Source organism: Pleuronectes platessa, chromosome 2, assembly GCF_947347685.1.
Source record: "Pleuronectes platessa chromosome 2, fPlePla1.1, whole genome shotgun sequence".
NCBI lineage: Eukaryota > Metazoa > Chordata > Actinopteri > Pleuronectiformes > Pleuronectidae > Pleuronectes > Pleuronectes platessa.
In genome coordinates this window covers 14,415,148-14,443,106 of record NC_070627.1, presented here as the reverse complement: position 1 = coordinate 14,443,106, position 27,959 = coordinate 14,415,148, and the positions used below count along the sequence as shown (strand labels likewise).

The 27,959-nt window shown below is 41.9% G+C and overlaps 3 protein-coding genes across 4 annotated transcripts in view; 2 read left to right on the top strand and 1 right to left on the bottom strand.

Moving 5' to 3' along the window:
• The window catches only part of bysl (bystin-like), a 3,943-nt gene extending 477 nt beyond the window's left edge, over nucleotides 1–3,466 (top strand). The window contains 6 exon segments of the mRNA XM_053446860.1: nucleotides 10–83; nucleotides 85–120; nucleotides 212–351; nucleotides 354–371; nucleotides 2,524–2,626; nucleotides 2,769–3,466. Coding sequence (XP_053302835.1) covers nucleotides 10–83; nucleotides 85–120; nucleotides 212–351; nucleotides 354–371; nucleotides 2,524–2,626; nucleotides 2,769–3,123 — 726 coding nt within the window. The 3' untranslated portion in view covers nucleotides 3,124–3,466.
• A 628-nt stretch (nucleotides 3,467–4,094) lies between these two features.
• ccnd3 (cyclin D3) lies at nucleotides 4,095–8,124 on the top strand. Its single transcript, XM_053446834.1, has 6 exons — nucleotides 4,095–4,103; nucleotides 4,228–4,437; nucleotides 4,521–4,741; nucleotides 6,307–6,485; nucleotides 7,205–7,347; nucleotides 7,567–8,124. The coding sequence occupies exons 1-6, from the start codon at nucleotides 4,095–4,097 to the stop codon at nucleotides 7,654–7,656; spliced, it is 852 nt and encodes a 283-aa protein (XP_053302809.1). The 3' UTR covers nucleotides 7,657–8,124.
• A 908-nt stretch (nucleotides 8,125–9,032) lies between these two features.
• nuak2 (NUAK family, SNF1-like kinase, 2) lies at nucleotides 9,033–20,004 on the bottom strand. Of its 2 annotated transcripts, none has more exons than XM_053435366.1 (6): nucleotides 19,491–20,004; nucleotides 13,770–13,890; nucleotides 13,016–13,167; nucleotides 11,823–11,888; nucleotides 11,139–11,391; nucleotides 9,033–11,035 (listed from the first exon to the last, which is right to left on the bottom strand). In XM_053435366.1, exons 1-6 carry the CDS (start codon nucleotides 19,728–19,730, stop codon nucleotides 9,981–9,983), a joined length of 1,887 nt encoding a protein of 628 aa, XP_053291341.1. In that variant the 5' UTR covers nucleotides 19,731–20,004; the 3' UTR covers nucleotides 9,033–9,980. The 2 variants fall into 2 exon arrangements, with proteins under 2 accessions (XP_053291341.1, XP_053291349.1); XM_053435374.1 differs by lacking the exon at nucleotides 19,491–20,004 and adding an exon at nucleotides 19,220–19,325.
• Nucleotides 20,005–27,959: the final 7,955 nt, after the last annotated feature.

Here is a 27,959-nt window from a genome sequence, read left to right as displayed (position 1 = left end):
ATATCGCAGCGTAAATTACCAAAGGCTTTTAAAATAATCCCCGCGCTGGCCAACTGGGAGCAGGTTCTATATTGACTGAGCCTGAACCTGGACAGCAGCTGCCATGTATCAGGCAACAAGGTGAGCCCCCAGAGCATTACTTTAAATAAACATAAAATGATGAGATTTGAAAACAGTGCATTGAAATACCCTTTCCCTGCTTTTCTCATAGAATCTTCTCCTCGAATCTGAAAGAACGAATGGCCCAGAGATTTTTTAACTTGGTGCTGCTGCCCAGAGTTCGAGATGATATCGCAGAGTATAAGAAACTCAACTTCCATCTGTACAGTGCCCTGAAGAAAGCCCTGTTCAAACAGGAGCCTGGTTCAAAGGTGAGACAACAGAGCGTTCCATCCATGTTTACTACTTCTTTGACTTTGTTGCCACGTTGCCGTGGATCTGTAGAATGGTGTGAAACCAAGGGCAGGACCATTTATCATGCTGACCATGTGCATCATCATGTGCATCATCATGTGCATGCATTAGACAAACAAAACACTGAGAGAAATGCCCCAGCTTTTCCACAGAGGAAAGGAAGAGGATCCAGGATTATTTTTTTACTTTCTTTAACATTGCAAGATAAGAAGTTAAAATTTTTGTAACATTTTTGTTGATTTCTCAGGAAATAATCATGTTTAGGGGACTGATATTTCCGAGCTATTGCAATTTGGTGCAGACCCCTCCGAACATCTATATCTAGTGAATATAAATGTGGTTTCATGAGGGCACTTTTGGGCCTTGTGCTCTCAAAATTAATTCCCAGTGCAACTTTGGTATTTTTACTTAATTGTTGAGGACTGATTCAAATTTTCCAGTGGTTCTCCCAGTGAGATTGAAACTGATTTCATGTGTCCTCTGACGTTGTAGAGTACAAGCTTAGATCAAAATGTGAATCTGAATTGTTCATTACTGTCTGATTGTCAGTCACCATCAGTCCTATTCCTCTGACCGTCCTTAGTATTGTTGAAAATAAATGATGAGCTGAAGCTTTTTGTGGAGCTAAAATCCTGATTTGCCTTGTGGGTGTGTGGACAGTCATCGTGTTTCACTGAATGCTCAGTGCATGCCGGGCTAAGCTCCACTCACACTCGACATTTCAAAATAAGTGGGGACAGTGAACGAATAAGAGGATTTGCACAGAGGAAGAAAATATGAGCTTTCTGGGACATGCCATGTTTCTCATCTCTGCACTAAATTTAGAATTTTTATTCTGAGGACAGTTACAGAGGATTATCTGGTGTCCACAGGGTAAATAACACCATTGGATCTGGAAGCAAAGTAATTAACACACTCTAATTTGGGTCAACTCATCCTTCACATTCCCAGAATCTCATTTGGCCAATAGTTGCTGAAGAGCTTTTTTTCCTGTCTTTAATCTCGCCCGTCCTGTGCGTTCACACAATTTGTCCCAGTTTGATATAGAGCTGTTTTCCCCAAACATCCAGTGACCCATATTTTGAAATCCACCAGTGTGAGATAACACCACTAAGTAGCAGTGTCGCTCACAAATACCACTTCCAGAATGAATAATGGAGCTAATTGACCACTAGAGGGGAGCATTTTCTATTTAATATAGTTTTTAAGGATAATTTAGATTTCACTAAATAAATATTTGTTGAATGATTTCGAGGTAAAACAGTTCTTTTGATGTTTTTCATGATAAACACACAATAGAAGTTCGGTAACAATGCTATAGTTATACCCCAAGATGCTTTCCTTCTACAAGTTTGGTTTTGTTGTTTTGTGCAAATATGACAAAAGCACCGTTTTTTTACCATTTTGTTACCCTTTGCCTTTACATCAAAGTCTATCTTGTATTTTGTTGCATGTAAATATATTACCAGTACATTTTTTAAAAGGGTCACTGAACCAGTTTTATAGAACAAAGTCTAGGTGCCTGTCACAGGGCGAACAGCCGTTGTAAAAACAGTTGTGTAATGAGCTCTTTCGCTCAAAGAGGAAATTCCCCTAGCAATATAACCAGATATCTAAAAACATGAAACAGAAAGTCAGTATACCAAACAGTGCAATGAGGGTGTAATACCAAGCTCTCTGTGTTCACTGTAACAATATACAGTATCCGACGTGTTGCATAACAATATGGACGGGCCTGAAAACTAAACTCGCATGAATGTTTGACGTAGGCTTCAGTGTGGCGCTCCATAATGATGATATAGTGTTACTGGCCAGCTCCGTCAGTCACGCAGCTTTCATGGGTTCTCCAATCATCTGAACACTCGCAAGTCATTAACGTGAGAATCTCTTCCATCTCAGCAATTCACACGCTATGACACAAACATAGCATGGAAGATGTTCTTATGTGCTTATGTTACTGTTATAATACTGTCACTGTTACTGTTTACCAAAATTGTGGCTTGTCCTGCATCAATCTTTTGATATTTTCACAAGATCTGTCCAACACCTTATGGAAGTGCAGTACTACAGGAATACTCTTTAATACTTTGTACCGCTTCTGTCACACAGGTATTCTGATTCCTCTGTGTGAATCTGGGACATGTACTCTGAGGGAAGCCATCATCATCGGCAGCATACTCACAAAGTGCTCAGTCCCTGTGCTCCACTCCAGGTGAGGTTTCCTTCCCCTGACGCACAGCGGACAGATGTTGGCATCGTTAGATGTTGGGTTAAACCGCGTTCCTTGTATTGCTTTTTTTGGCAAGTTAAAGCAAAGTCAAAGTTGCATAACATGAACAATCTTTGTGTTTCAGCGCTGCAATGCTTAAATTGGCAGAGATGGAGTATAACGGCGCCAACAGCATTTTCCTGCGCCTGTTGCTTGACAAGAAATACGCCCTGCCTTTCCGTGTCCTAGACGCCTTGGTGGCCCACTTCCTGTCCTTCCGCAGTGAGAAACGTTTGCTTCCTGTTCTGTGGCATCAGAGTTTACTCACGATGGCTCAGCGCTACAAGGCTGACCTGGCCTATGAACAGAAGACAGCACTGCTGGAGCTGCTTAAGATACAAATACACCCTCAGGTCACCACAGAGATTCGCAGAGAACTGCAAAACTCAGAGTCGAGGGATGTCGAGATCGGGCTTCCTGTTACAGTGGAAATGGATTGAGGATTTAGCCCAGTCGGATGCATACTCCTCCTCTTCCTCTGATGCAAATGATTCATGTTTTCTTCAGCATGGAGACAGATTTATTAAATCTGACTTCATCGATCATTCTGTTTTGTGAAAGGACAGTTTTTCTAAAGTGTGATTCATTACTTTGTATCAGAGCTTTAGTAAGGTTCCTCTACTCGGATGAGATCACCCAGTTAAAAATGCACGTCAGCAGTGACGTCATTTCAGGAATCTGTTCCAGTGAAGTCATTGCCTGGAAATACAAAGACTGGTATTTGTGTACATTTAATGAAGTTTGTTGAAAATATTTGGATTAAAAACCAAACTGAAACCTTCACAGTTGGTCAGGGATCATTTGTTTTAAATTTGCAATTAAGTTAGGCAACATTTATGTACATTCTTTTATTTGTATGGTGCCAAATCACAACACAAATTATCTTAAGGCACTTTTCAGAGTAAAGTTAAGACCGTACAAATTATAGAGAAATCCACACAAAAAAAAACTCCTCTTTAACAGGAAGAACCCTCAGGCTGAAGAGGTTTGGGCGGACATCTGCCTCCACCGGTGGTGCTTAGAGGAGAAAAAGACCAGGAACAGTTGTGTAGCCGACATGTTTGTACTCTCCCAGTCTGGTTATTCTAATAAAAATTATGAGATATTATTAGATGTAATGATGTTATTAATGATCACAGCACCAGTCAATAATAATAAATAAGTTGTTGATCAAACATGTAGAAAAAGCCTTATAGTCAATACCTAAAAACAACTACAGTATTTGATTAGATTGAAATTCAGCTTAAAAAAAAGAGGATTCCTGCTTTTATAAAAAGTTACATTAATCTGTTTACATTTAATGTTTAAGGCGGAAACAAAGTATTTTTTTGTTCATGTTTTCCTAAGAGCAGAAATAAAGTTTACCTATTCGATAAAAAAAACAATGTGTCCCATTCGGACCCTTTTAAAGATGGCGGCGGTGAGTGAACTCTGGCGGCCCTCAGCTAGGCCTGCTACTCAAAGTAGATTCGTTAGCTGCCAGGTCCTCGGATCGTTGTCACTTTGATTACACATTGAATGTTTCTTTGCAAATTGATCCAAAGCTTCAAAATGGCTCCTCGGAAGTCACCGGTGAAACGGACCGTGGCTGGATCACCCGGGCGCACAGCGACCCCGCGGTGACCGACGACCCCCGGGCACTGCGCACCCTGGCGGCCCTGGAGAGGCCCGGCCACGCGCCCCCCGACTCGGACCGAGTGCACACGGACTTAAATCCGAGTACGAGGAGGACTCTGGCGGTGTGGATGTTACAGGTGCTCCACTCTGCCACGATGTCACCAAACTCTAATCCAGCGCCATTAATGTGATTCTTGTAAAGTGTGTTTGTGTCAGACAGGTGTGTGAGGAGCAGCTGTGTGAGCACGAGGTGTTTCCGCTGGCCACGCACTACCTGGACACCTACCTGAGCGCGTGCGCCATCGAAAAGCGCCACCTGCAGCCTTTAGGGAGCGCCTGCATGTCCCTGGCCTCCAAGATGAGGGAGACCGTCCCCCTGACTGCCAGCATGCTTTGTATCTACGCAGACAACTCACTATCAGAGTTGGACATCCTGGTAAAGAGCTCACCTCTACTACAGTTATATGCAGGGTATGAAAGTGCAAAGAGGCACATACCACTTTCTTTAAAAGGGGGTTTGATAGTAGTTCTGTCTTTGCTGCATCTCATCATAAACACTCTAGACCAGAGGCTCACCGGGGGAACCTCTGAATGTCTGTCCCTTGAAATAATTTGATATATTAGATTTTTTACACGAAGGGGAACCCAAGAAAAATCACATATAAAGATATACGACTCAACACAGAATACCCAGATACAATGATACACTTTAATGGATGAATTCTGTAACTGTTCACCCCCTGGCAGTAGTGGACCCCCACTTGAGAACCATTAGACAACACACACAAAATTCAAGCGATCTCTAGGACCTGATATCTCAAAGTCCTGGTCTAGTTTTAGACTGTTCAGTGTTTCCCAACCCAGGGGGTTCATAACACAAGTCTGATGAGTCCTGTCCCCAAGACGTCACTGGATAGAAAAGTTGAATACTTACAGCATAAATTTGCTTCTCAAAGGACCTCTGAAAATATTAAACAAAAATGTCCTGAGGAGGAATAACAAGCCCTTGTTTGAACACAACTTCTTTTTAAGGGTTGACAAACCAGAGCCGCTGGGAAACACTGTCTCATCAGTTCTGTCAGTCATTCTGTGAAATATCTGTGTCTGTGAACGACGCCTGCATCACGTGTTAGTTGAGAGATGTTCTGGTACCGATACTTCATGTTGTAAATGCTTCCGATGCTGCCAAAAATACAGGATTCTGCATTGGCGAGTTTGCAAATCTATGTACTGGTCCGAGCCGACGTCTTAAAAGTATATTCCAGCATATTACTTCTTCTTTGCCGCCTTACAACTGCAGGTAAAGAAGTGAAGTCCTGTAGTGTAGCATTATTCAGATCTAGCTAAAATGTCATCAGTTTGGCAATATTTCACAATTTCCACTATTAGAACAGCAAAGTGTACCATACGCAAAAATAACATCACTGACAATCTCATTAAGTTTTTGAAAAACAATTGAAGAATTGCAGCAGTAAACTTTGGAAGCTGAATTTGAATTATCCAATAAATTCTCTTCAAAGGTAGAAAGATAACAAACAAACTTGTGGAGTTCATTCTTGTGTATTTGTAGATTGATCCATTCATTTTCAGGTATGACTCACCTAGATACTGTAATAACAAAGGTTCTCTGGTATTCATTCTCTAAATTAGTTTTTCAAAGCCCAATCAACAATGATATGAATCATCACTTCCAAACGGGGTTAGTAGCATACAACTGTTAAACTGTTATGCAAGTTGTTTTGATTTTTTAAATACACTGGTACTCAGATCGGCACTCCGAATTGGCCAAAGTCCAGGTATCGGATTCAGGCAGGAGAAATAGGTATCACTACGACTCTTGTGCAAGTGTTCCTGCAGTGGGATTTTGGTTGAGGTGTGTGTGTGTGTGTGTGTGTGTGTGTGTGTGTGTGTGTGTGTGTGTGTGTGTGTGTGTGTGTGTGTGTGTGTGTGTGTGTGTGTGTGTGTGTGTGTGTGTGTGTGTGTGTGTGTGTGTGTGTGTGTGTGTGTGTGTGTGTGTTGCAGCAGTGGGAGATGGCGGTGGTGTCCAGGTTGGACTGGTGTCTGGCCTCCGTGGTTCCCTCTGACTTCCTGGAGCCGATTCTCCACGCTCTCCCCTTTGTTCGGCCCCTCCACTTCCCAAACGTGCGCAGGCGTTTTCACTCCTACGTTGCTCTGGCTGCCACTGGTGAGTTATGTAAGTCAGTTACCAACACTTGAGATGGTTTTCACAAGTAAAATTCCACAGTTGGCTAAATGCCTAATTTTAACAGCATTAAATTATTCCAGTGCAATAAAATCAACATTAAACCCCCTATTTAAAAGATAGAAAGAATGAGAACGTTTTTTTTGTTGGTGACTGGTGAAATTAAATGACTTTCCACGTGGTGAACAATGGGCACAAAGCTTTGATTACGATGAGTCAGCAGTTCATTTCGGAGACAGAGAGCTGAGTTTGTGTTATCCTGTATTGTCTGCTGTGAAAGACCTGCGTCCCCGACCTTTCAGCTGGCTGATTTCCCACAAATCTCTGTGATGCTGCCCGAGGCAACAGATCCCAGTCAGTTAGGGCTGGTTTAGACACACAATGACATTACAACCCATAAAATGAAGACGATTCCCGGCTCCCGACAGTGTAAACCCATTCAAAAGGTGTCTGAGGAGGGATTGAATGGCGGACTTGTTGTCTCCATGTTTCTCCTGCCTCAAGCAATTAGGATATTGTGTCGGTTTATCAGGTTTTGGGAAATGCCTGGTTTTTAGTTCTTCCTTTTGTCTGTCAGGGTGTGTCTACAATGGAGGCATCCATCTGTCTGTATGGCAAATCTCAAACTTTTACTGACCTTCTCACTGTTATCACTGCTAATTAGTCCGACAGTTACTGTGTACATTGGGTGTATCTTTCAGACCACAGGTTCTCCACCTTCCTGCCCTCCACTGTTGCCTGTGCCTGTGTGAGCGTCACCATGCAGAGGGTAAAGTTGGAGGACGCTGCCGTCTCCTCTGACTCGGTCATGAAGCTTCTGGCCAACCTTTTGGCCATTGATCTGGTGAGTTTAATGTTTAACCGACATTTTCAGATATTATCTCTTCTGACTTTGCCCTGTTGTCTGAAGTCAGCGGCGTGTTTGGGATCATTTAGCAAGAGCTTTGATCAAACAGTCGGCGAAGTACAAACAAGCTGTTATCGGTCCAAAGCTATAAGGACGAGTCTGTTCGTGACACACTGATGAACGTCTGCTTGTGTTTTTTAATCTGCCCCTGAACAGAACTCGCTCCGTCTCTGCTACGATCAGCTGGGGAGTGTGCTGGACGTGCTCAGCCTGCCCTCGCTCTCTCAGGACGGTGTTTGCGGATAGAGATCAGGCAGCTCAGAGATCAGCTCCACCGCTGCTGACATCAAGGACGATGCATTGACCCTGCTGACATCACCCGAGGAAATCACGAGAACGCACTCCTCACTGCCTCGAACAGACCAGATACATATTCAAAGTGCAGCAGAGAACGAGAGGCCTAACAGCCAGGCAGATTGGCAATGAGATCTGTTTTAAATGTTCATCCTGTTGTTGTGTTCTGTATTTGATCAAGCAACTTTGAAAAACATGATTGTGATTTCATTTTTTCAGCAGGTTTTGTGCTGAGTTTAATTGCACTAAATCTTTACATTTTTGCTGTTCATATGTATTTTTATCCACATGACATTCGTCTGAGTTTTGCTGGAGTTATAATATTTAGTTTTATATATACTTGTTTCTGTTTAATGGATGTTTTGCAGTCTTGAACTCCCTTCTGACTATAAAGAAATTATTTTATATAAAAATGCGTATGTGGAGAAAATCAGTAACAACATACACCAGCAATAGAGTTCCGTCTTTTTTTTTTAAATTGATTTCCTCATCCCGGGCACAATAACATGGCAGATCACATGCTCTTAGAAATGATAAGCCAGTTCACTTTGGCAAACAAGGTTTTTTTATTGCAGTCAAAGAAAAAAAAAAAAATACAAGCAGAGCCAGATGCACATTAAATTATACATATACAACTCAATGCTTTCCCTGTGTCACACATCACTTTTAAATAAACCATTTTTCAGTGATAATACTCCTTCCTCATACAATCCCCCAGAATCCAGTTGGGATTAGGTACTTCCTCTGTGACTTGTGCTTAAGTACTTTAAACTGATGAGCCTCATGGCTAGCCCAAAATTCTCAACATTTAAATTTGTAACAAGGCATGTTGGGCAACTCCTGTTATATTGCTTCATATTCAAATGATGGCTGGTAAATGAATTGTATGGTTACCAGGTCTCGACGGTATTAATTATATCAATATAAAGTTCTGACATCTCTGACCACCAGGGGGTATTTCAGAAAGCAGGAACCAGAAAATTAAAACATGAACTACACAATCTTATCAAACATAATGTTAATCATCAGTCTGCATGATGTAGAATTTGGAATCTAGGTTGTAATGGTTTGATTCATCAGGATGTAGCTAAATTAACTTAATCCGTCTCTGAAAGGCTGAACCTCCCACAGTGGCTATCAAATGAATCCACTAAGTTCAATTTTACCTGAGCTACACTGATCCTCAGAGCTCAGTTGAAAGGTGACACATCTTGTCAGCGCCACACTGCACACAGCGTGCAACAATTCCCTGCAGCTCATGGTTTACTTTTAAATGCAAGATGCTGTTTTTCAAATTCCAATTTCTGCCCATGGAATTCATCTTAATCTGCCCCACCTCTCATGTGAAAACTGCCACCTGCACGTACACAGAGCCAGAGGCCACCTGTGCACATAATAAAATCACAGGCTTGGGAGCTAAAAGCAGGTTCTGCAGGTTACACTTGTCATGACTCAATTGTGCCATGATAATTATTCAAGTCGTTATCCAAACAAATTATTTAAAAAAGCATATTAAAAAAACCTCAGAGGTGCAACAAACGAACAAACCTCCACTTGGCACTTTTTCCCAGCGCTTTAAATAAAGACAAACAAAACGATATAATAACATGAATTCTTTGGTTTCCATGAAATGTCATTTTAAACTTAGTGAAATCTGTTGTACATAGTGCATGAAGCCGTCCTAACATTAAACCTGTGAGCCTAGAGAAACATAAAGTTGACAGGTGATCAATGACCAGAAATTTAGAATCCAAAAGAGCGATGAAACCGTAAGAAGGTCGTCAAACTGACCTGTGGACAATGAACCGACACAGACCAAGTATTCTGCCGTCCAAGCAATAAAAGCGATATTAAACCCAAGTTCTACAGTGACTCTATCCAAAGACAGTTCTCTAATTTACTAAGTAAAAGTTCTGAAAACTCAGACCAGTGTTTTGGTTTCAATGCAGATGTCTCTCATTCTCCTGAGAATCTTTGAAATGGACTTTTTTTTTTTTACAACTGTCAGTTTTGTTAAAAAATACTGATCCATCTGGTTATTTTCAAAAGCATCATTTAAAGTCCACCATCTTAAATACAATCTGGTGTTGAACTAGAAGCCTCCTCCAATTTTGGTGCTGTGCAATTCCTCGAGTTAGCCAAAAGAACGATTTAACGCGCTGGTAGTTTCGCGTGTTGCACTTTGGCTTCCATGTCTTCAGTAGTCGAGTCATGTAATAAAAATACTGAACGAAAAGACAATTCTTTAGTCAGCGTCCTTGACTAATGGTGGCTGTTCAGCTTGCTGCGGAGCCTCGTATCACCATGGCCTGTTTGTATGCCTCGGTTACATTATCGCAGTCAGTGATGGAGAAGGCGCTGTCGGCCACACCGGGCTCATAGTAGCAGTTCCACGGCCTCCGCAGCCCATCCCCAGGAATCCCGTCTTCCTGGATATCCAGCAGGTTGTCCGCAGACACGCTCCCTCTCATGCTGGCCTTGGCTGGTTTGTCCATCTGTGCGGATGGTCCCACCCGGTCCGGCAGATCCAGCTGGTCAAAGGACTCTGAGGACAGAATGCTGTCCTCGCTGATGGCACCACTTGGTCTCGACCTGCCGCCCCCATGAGGTAAAGAGGCTGCCAGCTGGTCCAAGGAGCCAAACTCCTGCAGCCCGCCTGTGGAGAACTTTCCATTTCGCTTAAGGATGCCCTTCCTGTAGGTTGGCGCTGAGGGGCACTGTTTGGTTTTTGGTACCAAGCCAGAGTCACTGTTCTCAGGAGAGGACGAGTAGTATCCTGACTCTTGCTCGGTGGGCTTTTTCAGGATACCCTTGCGAGGCATTAACTCGGCTGAGGGGGCAGTAGGTGGTGCGGACAAGCCCAAAATATTCGGCGGCTCCACTGGACCCGTGACTGGGGTCTCGCTCATCGCTTTCTGTTTCACACTGTTGCGTCTCTTTAGAATTCCCTTTGAGGGACGACTGTCTGCGCCGCCTTCGAGAACGGTCTGGGAGATGTTGTTTTCCTTTCGCGACCTCCGCAGGGAGCGCTGCCGCACCACGTCCCCTCCTCCAGCGGCCTGCGGGCGGAGCAGGCAGCGCATCTTGGAGCCGTTCTCGAGCAAAGGCCTGGACGTGCGCCGCAGCCAACTAGCGACACCGGCCAGCCCCGCCGGATGGGATGTGGATGGAGAGACTGGCGAGGAGGTCTGCTCTGCTGTGCTGCTCTTTGTCTCTACCAGTAAAGGCTGCTGGTAACCCCAGTTGAGCCACCAGTGTCCGGCAATCTCCTCTATTGTGGCTCTGCGCTCAGGATTCACCATCAGCATCCAACGGATAAGCCCACATGCATCTGAGAGAAATGAGATATTAAAGGAAGATCGGAAATGTCACAAAATAAAGTGCAAAGCGAAGTAGACACAACAAAATGATGTCATCCCTCTTGAAAAACTCACCTGAGGGCTTAATGGGTTTCCGGTAGTTTCCTGTGCTGATCTGCTGAACCAACATCTTGTGGTTGTTTCCATCAAATGGCATGGTGCCATGAACCATGGTATACAACAACACACCAAGAGACCAAGTGTCCACCTCTGGCCCATGGTACGGCCGACCATTGACAATCTCTGGGGAGGCATAGAGAGGACTGCCACAGAAAGTCTGAAGATACTCGTCGCCGCGGTAAAGGTTTGACAGGCCGAAGTCTGCGATCTGCCGAGAACAAGAAACAAGAGCCAAGTTAGATCTGTTAGCCGATTAATAAGGATAATATCCTAAAAGGTTTCCATTGGCATCACTTCCCCTCATTGATTTCTGAATCAGTACCCACTCCAGAGACTCAAATAAATGCTCCAAAACACTGAAAAGTAACATTTTCAAATGCCCTCTTTAAAGAATTAATAGCAAGTCAACTTCTATGCACAAGAATTTGTGGAAAAAGTATTGAAAGTTTCTTTATTTTACCTTTGTAATAAACATAACACATTTATAACTTTACCCTTACACAATGAATTACATCCCCCCACAAAACACAAAAAAAGCTAGAAAGATTATATTTAATGGCAATAAGAGTGAATTTGTGTGTGTGTCTGTGTGTAAAACCCTAATTTCTACATGAGCAGGGGCTTGTTACTCATAAATACCTTAACATTGCCGTTGCCATCTAGTAAAATATTCTCCAGTTTCAGGTCCCGGTGTACTATTCCATTCTGAAAGGGGAAGAGAAAAATTATATATTCATTACAATGTCTATATTTTTTTTACAATGATAAATATTCCACCAGGGTCCTTACACATCGGTTTACTCAGAGTTGTGTATCTTACAGAAAAAGGATTAGTCTTTAGTGGGTCAGAGTACATTCTTCAGAACAGAGTGAAGATTTTTTTTTCTAGTGCGTCAGCTGTGCTCCATTGTCCTGCACTCTGCGGGGGGGAATACCTTTGACTCAGCCACTGTTTGCATTTGTTTTGCTCTGAAAAAATGCAGGTCAGCTACTTCTCGCCTTTTGGGCACTGGTTAAAGCAGCGGACACATTCTTTTGTGTCATGTAACATTCATTGCTAAGATGTAGACGTGAAGAAACACATGGGCAAATTTTTTTATTTCATCCCGATGTCATAAGTAACAGATAAGATAGAGGGCGTTTATATGGCCTTTTTCCCAACGGCTTTACAAAGGGAAAATTAAATATTTGTCAAGACATCAGTAAAAGTGAAACGAGACAGATGGTTCACACAGATAATGACAGGACAGATCACTCTGTAAATATTGTTCCTTAACAAACATAGATGCCGCTCAGTGCTGAGGAGCTGCAATATAAACGTTGGTTATCAGACAGCTCTGGACGGCGGGAACAACTGATTGTGTGTGTGTGTGTGTGTGTGTGTGTGTGTGTGTGTGTGTGTGTGTGTGTGTGTGTGTGTGTGTGTGTGTGTGTGTGTGTGTGTGTGTTTGTGTGTGTGCACATGCATGGCCCTTCTGTTCCATCACACCCTCATTAAACAGTGAGCCCATGCATGTGTGTGGTGGGACGGCTGGCCTTTAGCCCTCTCCACAGACCCAACTGTTCATTTAGCCCTGCATCGTTCTCACAGCCTCCCTGTTCAGACCAGCGGGCTGACGCTGAATAATGCCCATTATATAACTTTGGGGGTGCGAGTGCCCTCGGGAGGAAAAAGAAAAAGGGGGCGGGCAGCTAGTGGAGCTCTCTGCGTCATTAGGTTTGACGTAGCAGCCAAGAGGGAGGATTTGACAAGGCTAATACACGGAGCTCTACCAATTAAAGATTCAACCTAGATACTACTTTCTGTTTTCAACTCTATATGTTTTTATTACCTGATGACAGTAGTGCACAGCCGATACTATTTGTCTGAAGAAGTCTTTGGCCTCCCGCTCCGTGATGCGTTTCTTGTCACAGATGTAGTCGTACAGGTCCCCTCTGCTGGCATACTCCATCACAATCACAATCTTGTCCTTGTTTTCAAACACTGAAAGACACAAAAACAACGGAACACTTCATTCAATAATGTTTTAAATCAACCGAATAAAACTAAACTTTCTAGGATTTTCTTATATCTTTAAGCCTGCAATGTAAAGAGGAATCTGGACTGTGCGGATCCTTTTGCAGCACTATCGCAGTAGTTGAGGATGTGTCCACAGATGGCAGATCTTCCTGGACAACCCATTGTTCACATTGATTAGGATAAATTGGGCCCCCGTGATAAATGCACTGCAAACAAACACACAGAGCAGGAGAAACACTCAGCGATGACCATCTCATCAGGCGTGAGGGACAGTGGAAGACACAAGGCCCTGCACAATGTCCTGCAGCACTCGCTGGGTTCGACGGGGTGCCCACACTTATGTAACCAATTGTCGGCCCTCAGCACAAAGACTGTGCGTGACCAGACTCTGACTCTGAAACAGAGGCTGATTGAGATCAATCTTTTTTTCCCAGGTATTGCATTTCACTCCGCATGTGCCTCAGAGATCCAGTCACCTCCGAAAGGTAAACAATGACACAACCCCCCCAAACATGCACGTAAACACACAAACAAATACACAGTCATCACAGTTTTCTATACTGTACCTTCATATATGGTGATGATGTGCGGGTGGCACAGCGAGGACATGATCTCTATTTCTCTGCGGATATGAACCAGGTCTTGCTCATCTTTGATCTTCTCCTTTCTGATGGACTTTATGGCCACCTTTAAAGAAAAATAATATTTGACTCATGAAGCAAAAATCCATTTTCTTTTTATTTTATAGTAATTGAAATGTAAAATCAAGTTGAGACAAATCCCAGGTATTAATCACTTCACACAATAACAGCTTAACTGTTGTTAGAAGCATCAAAAATATACTTCAAAAAGACCAGTCCCAACCATAGACTGTAAATAAAGATGGACGGCATGACGGCTCCTGAAAGTGAAGCCAAATCGTCTCGATCGCCCCCTAGTGGCTAGCTGCAATACAGGACATAAGAGGCCGCCTCCTCTATGTTGGCGGATGGCACATGAACCAAACTCAAATTACACATCAAATAAAACATTTCAAAGATGTCTGTTAGTGTAGGAAGTCTGTTTAGGTAGTTATAATCTTTTTGATGTCCATGTCTCTGATGAGTTTTGTTTGGAGATCTGATGCAATAGAAACGAGCTGAGACGTCATGATTGACAGCTGAGACGAACTAGCGATTGGTTCGAGCATGTGTATCAGCGAGACCTCAAGACCGGGGCTCCATCCCCAGATCGCTGCTGATCAGACTGACGCACGACTTCATGTCATAGGCACAAGATGGCCGCATTCGTATCTTGGCTTCATTTCTGGATAGTGGGGTGAAGTGGAGAAGCGTCGTTCATCTTTTATATGCAGTCTATGTTCAAGTGACTTTGCAGGAAAATGATAACTATTAAGCCATTAAGACATCAAAAGTACTAGTCATCAATGAGTCAACAGACTGTAATGTCAGTTACACATCAGTGCTCATCGACCCTGAGAAACGAGCAGAGGTGCATTTCCAATTGATCTTGGCTTCTGTAAGAGTATAATAGCATTTGATTTCTTTCAAAAGTTACACAGCCTCACTGGAACAACACCCAACAAAACTATAAAACAATGCCCAGCCATTACAATGCTGCCTCGGTGGGGGTCAGTACATTCATATGGTACAGTAGATGAGGCCTGTGTATTGAGTAGAACAAGTCAAAAAAAACATTCCATCTCCAGCTCATCCTCTTGTGAGAGGATCCATGTGCAGTGAACCGAAAACTCTGCTGTGTTGTGTCTAACAAGGCAGAGGGAAAGCTGGGTCAAGTATTGTCTGCTGTAAAGAAATCTATTGTCTGCTGTTGAGTCTGCAAGGATCATACAATAAGGAAATTTAAATCTGAATGGTATCTGCTGGGGTCTGTATTCGTAGACCTGTCGCATACAGGGTCTCAACGCATGTCTTTATGTGGCGTTTGTCCAATTGAGGCTCAGATGCCTGGGATTCCTCAGTGCACCGAGTGCGTCATCAGTCTACCCCAAGGTCAAAGGGGTGTCACAAGGCACCAGATGGCTCTGGTGGTGGGGTATCCTTGTTTCCTCTCCTCTCTAACCCTCAACGCTGCAGACACAGGGACATGAGTAAAGCGTCCACTTGTCATATCAGCTTCAACACTCGACTGTCTCCTGTCATGAGTCACCGTCTGCGCCGCTGGCTCCTCCAAGTCACAGTTTTCGCACCACACAGACCTTTTTCCTGATTTCTGGGAACCGAGGTTTCCTGCTTTTGTTTGCATAGCTGTCAGATGGACTGGACCCAGACTCATGATGAGTTCACACTGCTGTGAGGTTATCTGTGTGTGTGGGCATTCCTTGTCACCGTCAGTCTGTTCTACGCACTAAGCACAGAGAGGTTGATATCTTGGAAATTTCACACAGGGCTCATGTACAAACACACTTGAACCATATTTCTGCAGCAGCTCTTCCTAAGTTCAAACTTCAACTCGTTATAACATTTAGCAAGTGAGCCGTTACACATCATAACAATAGTTACTATATATTAACATCCAGTCACTTTCACGTCTAACCGATACATGTTAAATTAGATTAAATTCAATCAGGGAGATTTCATTTTTTACAAGATCCAGGAATTATTAACTGGGAAAATTGTGAAAATGTGGAAAAACACCTTTTCTTGGTATTTTAAATTAAAAAAAAATCCTGGACCCGTCCAAAATGCACCAAAAAGGGTTCTTCTCTGACCCATACTTACACTAGGTTTAGTGGAAATCCTTTCAGTTGTTTATATGTAATCCGGTTTACAACAAACACATGTACAAACCGACCAACAAATAAACAGGGTGAAAACGAAACCCTATGACGCATGAATAAGCAAATAACTTAATTTATGTATTTGCTTAATCAGATATTTCATCCAAAGCTTCATAAATACAACAAGCCGACTCTGAAACATAATCATTTGTTCACCTAGAAGTAGTGATAGACATTAATTTGTGTGTGTGTATTTTAACATAGACCAAATTATTCAATAACTTTCTCTATTACAGTTTGATTTGGTAGTCTGACCCCCAGCAACTCCCATCCTCCAGTAAACTGAACCCGTTCAATTTTAAAGCAGATCAAGGAATAACTTTAACATTGTGAGATATAGCCTTCCTTGTTGCAGTTATGCGCCCTCCAAGTGGCTTTCTAGCTATTTATAGTTTGCATATTTTAAAATGATTAAGTTATTTAACCCTTTAAATTTCAGACATCTTACTCTAAAGGCATAGCTTTCAAAAAGCATATTTTAAATTTCCAGGTACCTTGTATTATAAAGAAGTTTTTGTATCTATGGTTTAATTATTGGTGAGATGTGGTCAGTGTGGTTGTGTCTCCTGTTGCACTGTGAGTGAACAGAAGCAAATTCTCAGTTTATTCTGGTGGTCGGAAAAGTTATCTCAATAACGAAAACTCATTTACAAGATATAATATTTTAACTTGTAAAAAAATTGTTTTGACTGTAGATAATTTGTCGCTAGTTAGAAATCAGCTGGTTGTCAATAAGAACTCAGAAAGGATGTTACGAACAAACTTAGTCATTATTTACTAATAGCTGCAGCACAGTGTGGGCGTTTTATTGAGGCGTCATGTCTCATACATGAAGGAACACAGAGCGTTCATGTCACGCACAGTGTGAGAGTGAGGTCAACCATAGAGTCTATGCTGAAGGACCCCCCCCCCCCCATCTAAAGGGGTTATGCAATCAAACATATGCACTCAGACAATGAGAACAGCTGTATTGCCACAGCGCACGCGAGATGAAGCCATCCGTTGTGTCACGCCCCGAGTCAAATTACACCTCTTTGTGGTTTATGCTGTCATTAGTGAGGTAGGCAGATGAAAACAAAGCGAACGAGCGCCTCTCCTGTTACCGCTCAACGTCAGCTGCCGTTTGTTTGGTGTAAACTCAAAACTTACACTTGAGCTCAATTTGACATTGGAACACGGGTGTCGGGGAGCGTTGGAATCGGGACTCCCCCCGCGGGGGATGAATCTCAGACGCCAACTCATATCCTATAAAAACAGAGTGCTGCAGCAGCACCAAGTCATGTCAGACAGTGGAAGGTGCTCAGACAAGACTGGACATGAATCACAACCTGTTTACAGCAGGTACGGGGGGGGGAATTCCTGGATCTTTCCTCTTTCACTTCTACGCACTTTCCCTCACAACAAACACGATCCGTTAACAAAGAGCAATCCTGATTACGTGACTGCAGCCGCTCACATCGGGCCAAGTATCTAGTATTTTTTTGATCTCAGCTGTGACTAAACCTGAAACTCAGCCATTACTCTAGCTGTGCTTAAGATTTTCATATACTTTGCATTTCGTGATGGAAGCAGAAGGTCATCTTATGAGGTTACACCCAGTTTAAATTAAACAACAACACCCTGCCATCATTGAGGTTATAATTCATTTCCAAAGTCTGTGATGCTGTCTGAACTGTCCTGCGTCACACTGAGGTGTTTCTCATATGCACTGTGGCCTATTAATATTGATATAAACTGACACATCATCAGTACATAGATAATGTTAAGTGACATTTGTTTTTGCGATTTAACAGTATTTATATACAGTATACATTGTATTCTGCCCCTAATTATCTCTGCCAAGAAGGTTATGTTCTCACCCCTTTCCATTTGGCTGCTGGTTTGTTTATTTGTAAACAGGATTTCGCAAGAATTAGTGGACAGACCACAATGCAACTTGGAGGAAGGATGCGATAATCGTCAGGAAAGAACCCACAAAATGTTGAAGTGGATCCATTGTCAGATCGGTTGTTTTTCAACATTTTTGCTCATTTACGAGAGAATAAAACGTGGATCTTGATGGGAAAAAACTCCGGTATATTCATGGGACTGATGTTTATGAGTGTGTGCAATTTGGTGCAGATCCAAATAAAAATCTGGATCTAGTGAATTTAAGTGTGGTTACATTAGGGGAATGTTGGGCCTGAGTGCCATTCTAGTTTAGATGTGGATCTAAATAATGTGGCGCACCTTGTTGGCATGTAATGTGAGTGATGTTTTACATAGGTGGAGTCATATGAGGTTGGCTGTAAGGTGTTCAGGCTACTGTCCCCATATTCACAGCCCTACAGTAAGTTATAGCTAAAGCCAGGAGGAACACCCGGCCTTACACTATTTAAACATATTTAAAAGCCTAAAGTCTTATACAAGTCATTGTTTCTGACATTCTCGTTTGTTTACCAGCTTCTCCACATCCCTTTTAAAGGCTTATCTCTGTCCTGTCTGTTTTACATACCTCCCACTCCCCCCCAGGTCACAGTGAACTGGAATCCACCTGAAAAGCCAGTGGCCATTTCCCTTAAGTCTCCATTCTTCAAGAGCTCAGAGAGAAAATTCACCAAACTTCCCCGTCCAAACGTTCCACTGCAACGCCTTTCCTTTGAACTTCCTCTCACCACGGGAGGTGATTTCATAAAAACTCCCTGCATGCTGACAGATTTACAGGAATTGCTTTACTCTGTATGATGACCTCAAATAAATTGATTAATTATTTTGTCAACTGATCTTTCAAAAAATGTACCAAAAAAATTTACTTTCAAAGATTTTTGGATTAACAAACATAGGGAGGTTTATGGGTAAACTTAATGTGAAATTTAGTTTTAAACTCTGAAACCTGATTTGATCATTACTAGTTTGATAATAGCTTTTACATTAAATGTACAACATATGAACGTTTGAAGAAGTTTATATTTGCCTCAAACATGGGGACAGTTGTGTGGACTCTACCTGCACATGTCTAATGAGGTTAAAATTGAGAATGAAGACTTCAAGTGTTTGAAAACCTGTGAATACAGAGGGTATCACACATGTTGTAACCCAGCCACACAGATGACAGAAACGAGCAAGCCTACATTATTAGCATGTGGGTAGAAACTCACAGAACTCATAAACACACAGTAGAAACCTGAGAGCACCTTCTCAAAACACACACACATTGAACTCTCGGGGGAAACTCACCTTGTGCATAGTTTTATGATTTGATCGTTCTGTAATATGACTGGTCCCTTTGGACAGTGAGGCACCTGAATGCAAAGCTGTGTGGTCGATGGTTTTATAAACTGAAATCTACCTGTGAGCAGACTGTTTTCTAAAAATAGCTCTCTATCTCCCTGATCAACAGGTGGCCGCCAGGACCGAACAGCAAACAGACCTTAGTACACCAGTGCAGATGTGGCTTAGTAGATAAAGGTTATCGACTATATAACTGTGTGTTGTTCTATATGCTCACCAGTCTGCCGGATCTCTCCTTGGCTTTCTTCACCTTGCCGTAGGTCCCTTTGCCGAGCGTCTCCAGGAACTCGTACCTGTGCTTCAGGTTGTGTTTGTGGTGGTGCCGCTTCACCGCCTGCTTCTTCCCCGGCACCTGGCTCGGAGCTCGGCCGGCGGCGGAGGTGTTTTCATCCGCTGAAACTCCGCCAGAGGTCGGCCTGCAGGTTGAGGAAGGACGGGCAGCGGTGGAGACTTCCATCCTGACAGCCTCCGTCCGAACAGAACTCTGTGTACTTAGTTTATATAGCAGGTTTCGTGGTTGAGCAGCATCCCCTCCGTCCGTCGTCCACAGCCCGGTGCGTCAGGACCTGCTGTTGGCGGAAGTTGGTAGTTAACTACGGACTGAGTGCAGGAGACGGACCGGGACGGTCTGTTGTGTCCGTGCTGAGAGGTGCTGAGTGCGGGTATGACACGCGGAGAGGAGCGGGGCTCAGACACGGAGCAGACCGACACGTCTAATAGTCTGAGTGGGAGGAGAGAGAGAGTAGGAGAGAGGAGGACACGGGGGGGGGGGGGGGGGGGGGAGCTCAGGTACGGTTGATTTCTAACACCGAGCGGCGCCGGTGCACGGTGCCAACAAGTGATCATCTCCCAAAGCATGTTTTTAAAGGTCCAGGGTGTACGATTCAGGGAAAAGGGATCTAGTTGAAGAAATTGATTATAACATAATCCCAGTGATGCTTTCACTTGTGTGTTTAATCTAAATTGAATAACTTGTTGTTTGTCTTAACCAAGAATGGACCCTTTATATTAACATCAGAAGTGGGTCCTCTTTACGGAGGCCGCCATGTTTTTTATAGTATCCACAGGACAAACTAATCACCTTTTGAGTTTTTATGACAGCTGAAGCCTGCCACGGGTTCTGCTTCATGTTTGGAAGGGGAGGGAGAGGAGAGGGGGTATTCAGCTGCAAAATGCAACTTCACCACTAGATGTCACTAGTTTCTACACTCTGAACCTTTAAAGCCGTATTATCCTGTTAAATTGCTTTGTCAGTCATAACTTATGCGCACACTTCATTTTATGTCAATGAAATAGTACATATGTGAAATTTTAATGTGCCTTGAAATATATAATAAAATACATATTCATGTAGTGTATAGTTTAGCACAATATAGCATAGCATAGTTTAGTATAGTATAGCACAGTATAGTATAGTATAGTATAGTATAGTATAGTATAGTATAATATAGTATAATATATAGTATATCATAGTATTTATTTACTAACATACTTTTATTACAATGATATTAGTTGCAGCAGTGGCATACAGCAAGTAGATGCAGTATTTGCGTCACCATTAAGCCAAACTGAATACACAAAAAACATAAAAACAACAATATTTAATATAATCATGCAATATATGATGTACATCAATAAGTACATACGTGTCTGGCAAATATATTGAGAAATCTTCAGTCTACTTTATACTTCTTACTTCTACTTTGGTCATAGACACCATTGAAATGTCACCTATGTGCGACACCATTGAAATGTCACCTATGTGCGACTAATCATATTCAAATAAAATTGTGTTTACTAGTAAAACATCCACAGGAACTATTGTCAGTAGTTTATTTTACTATCAATACCCTTGTTAAAATACTTGACTTTTAGTGACTTTTTCAACACAGGTATTTTTCTTGTGTTATTTCTTATGTTTCAGTATTGTCCTCCAATACTAATACAAACAGAAAACAGGAAATGTTATATCTAAAGAAAAGAGAGATGAGTTGAGATAAGGGGAAAAGCTCAATAACTGCCAAGACTAATAATATTAACTCATTGATAATTTGTTTATATAATTATGACTTCTACACACACTGATCATGTCAAATCATTTTAACCTATTTCCTGATTTTCGCCAAAAATAACCTTGATTGAGTTGAGTGTTTTGAAACCTAACAGGGTTTCAACCTTTCAAGAGGCAATTTGCAGAAAATAATCACATATTCCCTCATCTGTAGAGATGTGTTAGTTTTAAAATATGTTGGCTATGATACTGCTCGTGCTCAGTCACCATGACCTAAATAGGCCATCTGTAGTGACCTGAGAGAAAAACATTTTTGAAAAGAATATGACAGTGTGGATTTGCTGTGTCTTTAAAGTTGTAGGCCACTAGAGTTTTAGCGTGAAGTCAGCAGCTGCAAGAAAGTGGGTGAACTGACTTTAACCAGTAGGTTTCACTGATAGACAATGTGAAAGAGAAAGTGGCTCTGTCCAAATTCTTCATCACGCAAACAGCTTCACTACGTTCAGTGTTTCTTAATTTCATCATTCCACTGGCTGAACTGTGTTCTTAAATTCAATTTTCAGTGCACATGATTAAAGTATGTCATATTAATCCAGACACCGCGAGTGATTGTCAGTAAGGACAAGATGAGCGGAACATCCTTGATCTTCAGATCCTCTGTGAGCCAGCTGGCTGCTCCCTCACACATTCTGTCTAAATTGACCTCCTAACCCATTAAGCACAGCCATTGTGATTGTAGATTGTTTTTGTGTATAATTTGACAGACACAAAGGCGAAAACTCTGAGCAAATAAATGAATAAACAATGAAAGTGTGTTTGGAGCAAAAACTGAAAGTGATCCACGTTGTAATGTAAACCGTTAACAGAATGACACTCATGCAAAGTTATGTAATCATTTTTTTTTTTTTAGTTCTACTCTGTTATAGACTGTTGCCATTCACAGCTAATGTGTTTATGTAATGTTGTGTGTCTGCCAGAAGAGGGGGCACATTAGCTGCATGACGACCATAGACCTGGTGATTTATTACAAACCACAGTTATATATCTATGGGACAAAGTTTGTCTTTGACATTTATTTAAACACATTTTTTTAATCTGGATTCAAGAGTAACAGAAATGTATGAGATATGAATGGTTTTGGAAAACCAAACTATAAACTGAATAGTCTGAGGGCAAACACAGAAAATAAGATCTCTTCCCTTGCACACGGTCAGTTAGGAACAGCAATTATGTTTCCACTTATGTACAACCCACGATAAAGATGTATCTTGATCCTTGTCCACACTTGCTTGTAAACCGGAATCAATATTATGTGCTTATGAATTTATGAAGTAATGGTAATTTAAGCGCATTAAATATATGTATTTTCATTGAACCCTGCCTGAATTTTCTTGGAATCTTCTTGGGAGCTACCTCAATAGAAAAACAATGAAAAGTTACAAATCAAATAAAAATTGTGATCTCAAAATGATGAAACAGCAAAATAAAATGGAGGGATTCAAAATCTTTAAATGGGCATATCCTTAGTTTTAGTCTTTAATGAGGTTCAACAATACATACTCCAAAAATAAATCCTATATAATTCTATGATGCAACTGAGTAAAGTGCAGTGTAAGAGCAGTGTGTTGTCACATTTGTATGTGAGCTCTCTAGGTCTGTAACACATGCACCATTAAGATAATGGTTTTATTGCTGAATTTCTGCATAACGTTGACACAGCATGACCCAATACCTGCAGCAGCTGACCAATTATTGGCAGTTTTGTCAAATAGGAACTACAAGCATGTCAACACACAGGGCTTTCCCTCAAACAGCCACTCCTCCATTCTTAGGGACCATATTCATAAAACTTCCTAGCACAGACAGAGTCTCTCATGTCTCCTCTATCTCGATGAAAATTCTTAGAAATTACTTATCTTTCTCATCATATTTTTAGGAATAAGACGTTTTCATTAAATTCCCAGTGCAGTTAAGGTTAGATCCTGGTGAAGATAAAAGTAATTCACAAAGCAGGCTGTTCTTGAAGATATATCCTGAGGAGAAAAGTGATACGAGTAAGGGGGGGGGGGGGGGGACGACGACGACTTTAGAGAGGCGTGAGAGGAGAATAATTTATTTATATAAAACAAATTTACTATAGTAGACCATTTGTTAGTCACAACCTGTGATGATCATTTGAGTGTATTAATGCTGAAGTCATTATAATATGAACAATGAGTGTGTATTTATTAGAACAGAACTGATGTGGTTTAACTTAAACTTCATATATTGTAATTTTCGAAACATGTCTTCTAATGTTTGCCATTTGGGGAAAACAGTAGAATGTGTGTTTGTGTTTTGAGTTACAACAATCGGTGACGTGATTATTGAGACGGTCCACTACAAATAGTCTATATAAGTATAAATATTTGTGATAGTTCTTGCTGCCATTTAAAATTGAGGCTTTTTGTGAACACCGTGAACACGACCACATTTGAAGGCAGCGAATGAAGTTACCTGAACTAGTAGCCGGACCAGTCACCAAAACAAAGGGAGTTTGACTCTGTCTGCTCAGGATGACATGTATTCAGAAAATAGGCCCAGTTGTTGGCTGTTATAAATGTTCAGAAACTTTCTGGATATTTTCACCAGGGATTCAGACACCAGCGATTCTTTCTTGTTCCAAAATTATTATCATTAAATTTTATTAAATACAAACAATAATTTATGAATTTGTTGCCTGTGATTTTGCGATCCAATTTCTAATGGGTTAATCAAAAATAAATCCTAATTGCTTATTAACGGTGCTGTTGTTGTCTTGGAATATAGATATTTCATGTAATAAATATGTGCTGGAGAACAGGCTTTTGTCCTGAGGAGATCATGTGTTGTCACATCATGTGCTAATTGTAAGTTCTGTTAAATCTGGGTATGAAGAAACAATTCTTTCCGTTCATGCTTCATTACTTTTTAAACTCACTGTAAACATCTATTACCAGGTGATGGCCCTCCACCCTCATGGCCCTGGGGCTGCAGCTCCACCAACTACACGGGCAGTCCTACATTTCCCAGATTGCTGTGCGCGCGGACCCCGCCTTTTCCTCTCCCGAACTTTTGTGTGGCCGGATTCTTGAGTTGTGCAGTGATTTGATTGCTCGGCCTCAGAGATGTGATTTGGCTCAGACACACCTCGCCCTGCACCACCGCCACCGACCGTTCTCTTCATCTTCATCCTCCCAGAAACAAGCGGCTCAGCCGGGCTAAGTTCAAACAAGGCCGTCACTCTCTCTCTCTCTCTCTGGGGCTGGACCGCAGAGAGAGAGAGAGAGAGGGCAAACACAGAAAATAAGATCTCTTCCCTTGCACACGGTCAGTTAGGAACAGCAATAATGTTTCCACTGATGTACAACCCACAATAAAGATGTATCTTGATCCTTGTCCACACTTGCTCGTAAACCGGAATCAATATTATGTGCTTATGGATTTATGAAGTAATGGTAATTTAAGCGCATTAATGATATGTATTTTCATTGAACCCTGCCTGAATTTTCTTGGAATCTTCTTGGGAGCTACCTCAATAGGAAAACAATGAAAAGTTACAAATCAAATACAAATTGTGATCTCAAAATGATGAAACAGCTAAATAAAATGAAGGGATTCAAAATCTTAAAATGGGTATATCCTGAGTTTGAGTCCTCAATGAGGTTCAAACAATACATACTCCAAAATTAGATCCTATATAATCCTATGATGCAACTGAGTAAAGTGCAGTGTAAGAGCAGTGTGTTGTCACATTTGTATGTGAGCTCTCTAGGTCTGTAACACATGCACCATTAAGATAATGGTTTTATGCTGAATTTTTGCATAACGTTGACACAGCATGACCCAATACCTGCAGCAGCTGATCAATTATTGGCGGTTTTGTCAAATAGGAACTACAAGCATGTCAACACACAGGGCTTTCCCTCAAAAAGCCACTCCTCCATTCTTAGGGACCATATTCATAAAACTTCATAGCACAGACAGAGTCTCTCATGTCTCCTCTAACTCTATGAAAATTCTTAGAAATTACTTATCTTTCTCATCATATTTTTAGGAATAAGACGTTTCCTAAAATTTCCAGTGCAGTTAAGGTTAGATCCTGGTGAAGATAAAAGTAATTCACAAAGCAGGCTGTTCTTGAAGATATATCCTGAGGAGAAAAGTGATACGAGTAAGGGGGGGGGGGGGGGGGGGGGACGACGACGACTTTAGAGTGGCATGAGAGGAGAATATTATTTAATTATGGGTGCTGCACAATCACGAGACCTATAAATAAACCTGCGGAATTACGTTGAATAGTGTGCTATAATTTTTATAAGAATTTCGTCCAACAAATCGCACAAAAATTGCGATAACGTGGCAGAACGCAGAATGGGAGTCAAGGTCTCTCGCCCACAAAGAACGACAGTGGGAAAATGACCTGTTTTCAGGTACTCGGGGTGCACTAAAACTGCTCTTAAATCCCCAAATGGAGGTCCTCAGACATGATTTTTAGATATTTGAGGTGGTGAGATTGTTTCCTTCGCAGACATGTCACTCTCAAATCTCTCGGACCTGTGCTTATATCCGCATTGAAAAATCGAGGAATTATTTCTGGATCCTTCTCCCATTGGAGCCCCATGTTAATTCTGAAGATTTTTCTGAAAAGATTAAAACTGAAAAATAAAACGTAAATCGCTCCCACGGCTCCATTTCTCAGCTCTCACGAATACAAATATATCTGGTTGTAGTGTCAAGCTTTGTGATTCACAAAATGTTTTCATTTTCCAGATAGGACTTATAGTTTTTGAGTAACAAGTATTTGTTTGATGTCGGTGCTAGAGTGGAGATCATTTCTCCACTCATGCAATCCAATGTACTTTTTCGGAGGAGATTTATGAAATGAGAAGTACGTTTCTAAACTGCTTGCATGGCCTCATTTTTGGGCTCTAAACAATTACACAGATAAGTACTTGTTCGTCCAAGCCTTGTGATTCTGTAGGTGTTTTCATTTCACTGATAGGAGTTATAGATTTTGAATTAGGGCATTTTGTTCGGGACGTTCTCCCGAGCTGTGATGTCTCCCTCTCTCACGTCGCACCTGTCATAATCAGTGACTCAAACACGCAGAGGGGGGGGGGGCCAAAAGGGACAGTCAGATCTATTTTTAGACTTCACAGGTGCTAATCAGCACTGCAGGTAGTTCAGTCTGTAGAGCAGAGGGACAGTAACCCAAAATGGCGTTTTGAAGTCCAAGTGTGGGTAAGACACAAACATTGAATTTTTTCATTGCCTTTCAGGGGGGAACTGTTGAATTCTTTAAATAATCAACTGTCAATGATATCTAAAGTCAATGTGATTGGATTAGTGGGTCTGCCGCTGACTCAGTGATCCACTGGTTGTGACTTCAAAACCAACAGAAGCCAAAAATTACTTTTGAACAAATATATGAATATATCCGGTTGTAGTGTCAAGCCTTGTGATTCTCAAAATGTATTCATTTTCCAGATAGGACTTATAGTTTTGAGTAACAAGTATTTGTTTGATGACAGTGTTGTATCTCTAAAATGTATCTTCAATTAAAACTAATGATAGCAAAAGGAGGAGATTTATGAAATGAGAACTACGTTTCTAAACTGCTCGCATGGCCTCTTTTTTGGCTCTAAATAATGATATAGATATGTACTTGTTCGTCCAAGTGTTGTGGTTCTCAGGGTGTTTTCATTTCACGGATAGGAGTTATAGATTTTCAATTAGAGCATTTTGTTCGGGACCTTCTCCTCAGGTCCAATCTGTCACTCTGTGTCACAGGTACGTCGTTAGTGAAGTCACACCACTGAGGAGGGGGGCCAGAGGGGGAAAGGAGACAGTGGATTCTTCATAATTACACTTCACAGGAGTTAAGGCCAATGTATGCTTCTCCGTTTTGACGGACACGGACAGATAGGACCGCCCTCTCCAACGTGGAACGCCCTCTCCGTGCCTCTCCGAGGCTCCTCAGAGAGCTTTTCGTGCAGCTCTCTTTTTTGTAACTACACGTCGAAATGACGGACAGCCCACGGATAGCACTTGGCTGTGATTGGTCCGCTAACGCCAGCATTTCGGAATGGAAACTTCCTGTTCCATTCCCTACATCACAATAAACCAAAATCACAACTACGACTCTATGATTAATGTGACAAGTGTGTCCGGCTGACGGTGGCTGGTTAGAGCACTTACAGCATGTGTGTACGGTCACATACGGTTATAACGAACTTGGATAACGGGGGTAGCGGGCTAGCCACCATGCTAACTGCGGTGGGAACAGCGCAAAAACCCGCTGACTTTAATCCCACGGCTCATGACACTGTTTCTCAAACACCGTCAGGTTAGAAGCAAACACTTGGTAGTAGCTAGTATCGGGTGTCCGTGCTGACTGTGTGTGGAAGTTGGGGGGAGCTAGCTGCCTCCGTGTAGCTTCAAGCTGTTGCAGCTGTTGAATTAGCAACGCAGTTTGGAAACAAGACCGGGGAACCGCTGCGCTAAGACACGATAACAAAAGCATTTTGACCCGCTGGGTGTCACTTTATTCAGCAAAAACTGTCGCGTCATCAACATCCTTTTTCTGTTACTATCGTTCACTGTGTGTGAGGAGCCGGGAGGACGTAAATAAACCAGCTTGGACTTTATACCTCA

Excerpts from the sequence above, each read along its gene's own strand:
- nuak2 (XM_053435366.1), bottom strand. The coding sequence starts at position 19,730 with ATGGAAGTCTCCACCGCTGCCCGTCCTTCCTCAACCTGCAGGCCGACC. Across the intron at positions 13,168-13,769 it reads CATCATCACCATATATGAAG|TGTTTGAAAACAAGGACAAG; the intron begins GTACAGTATAGA and ends TGTGTCTTTCAG. Across the intron at positions 11,889-13,015 it reads CTGTGCACTACTGTCATCAG|AATGGAATAGTACACCGGGA; the intron begins GTAATAAAAACA and ends TTCCCCTTTCAG.
- ccnd3 (XM_053446834.1), top strand. Across the intron at positions 4,438-4,520 it reads TGGCGGTGTGGATGTTACAG|GTGTGTGAGGAGCAGCTGTG; the intron begins GTGCTCCACTCT and ends TGTGTCAGACAG. Across the intron at positions 7,348-7,566 it reads ACCTTTTGGCCATTGATCTG|AACTCGCTCCGTCTCTGCTA; the intron begins GTGAGTTTAATG and ends GCCCCTGAACAG.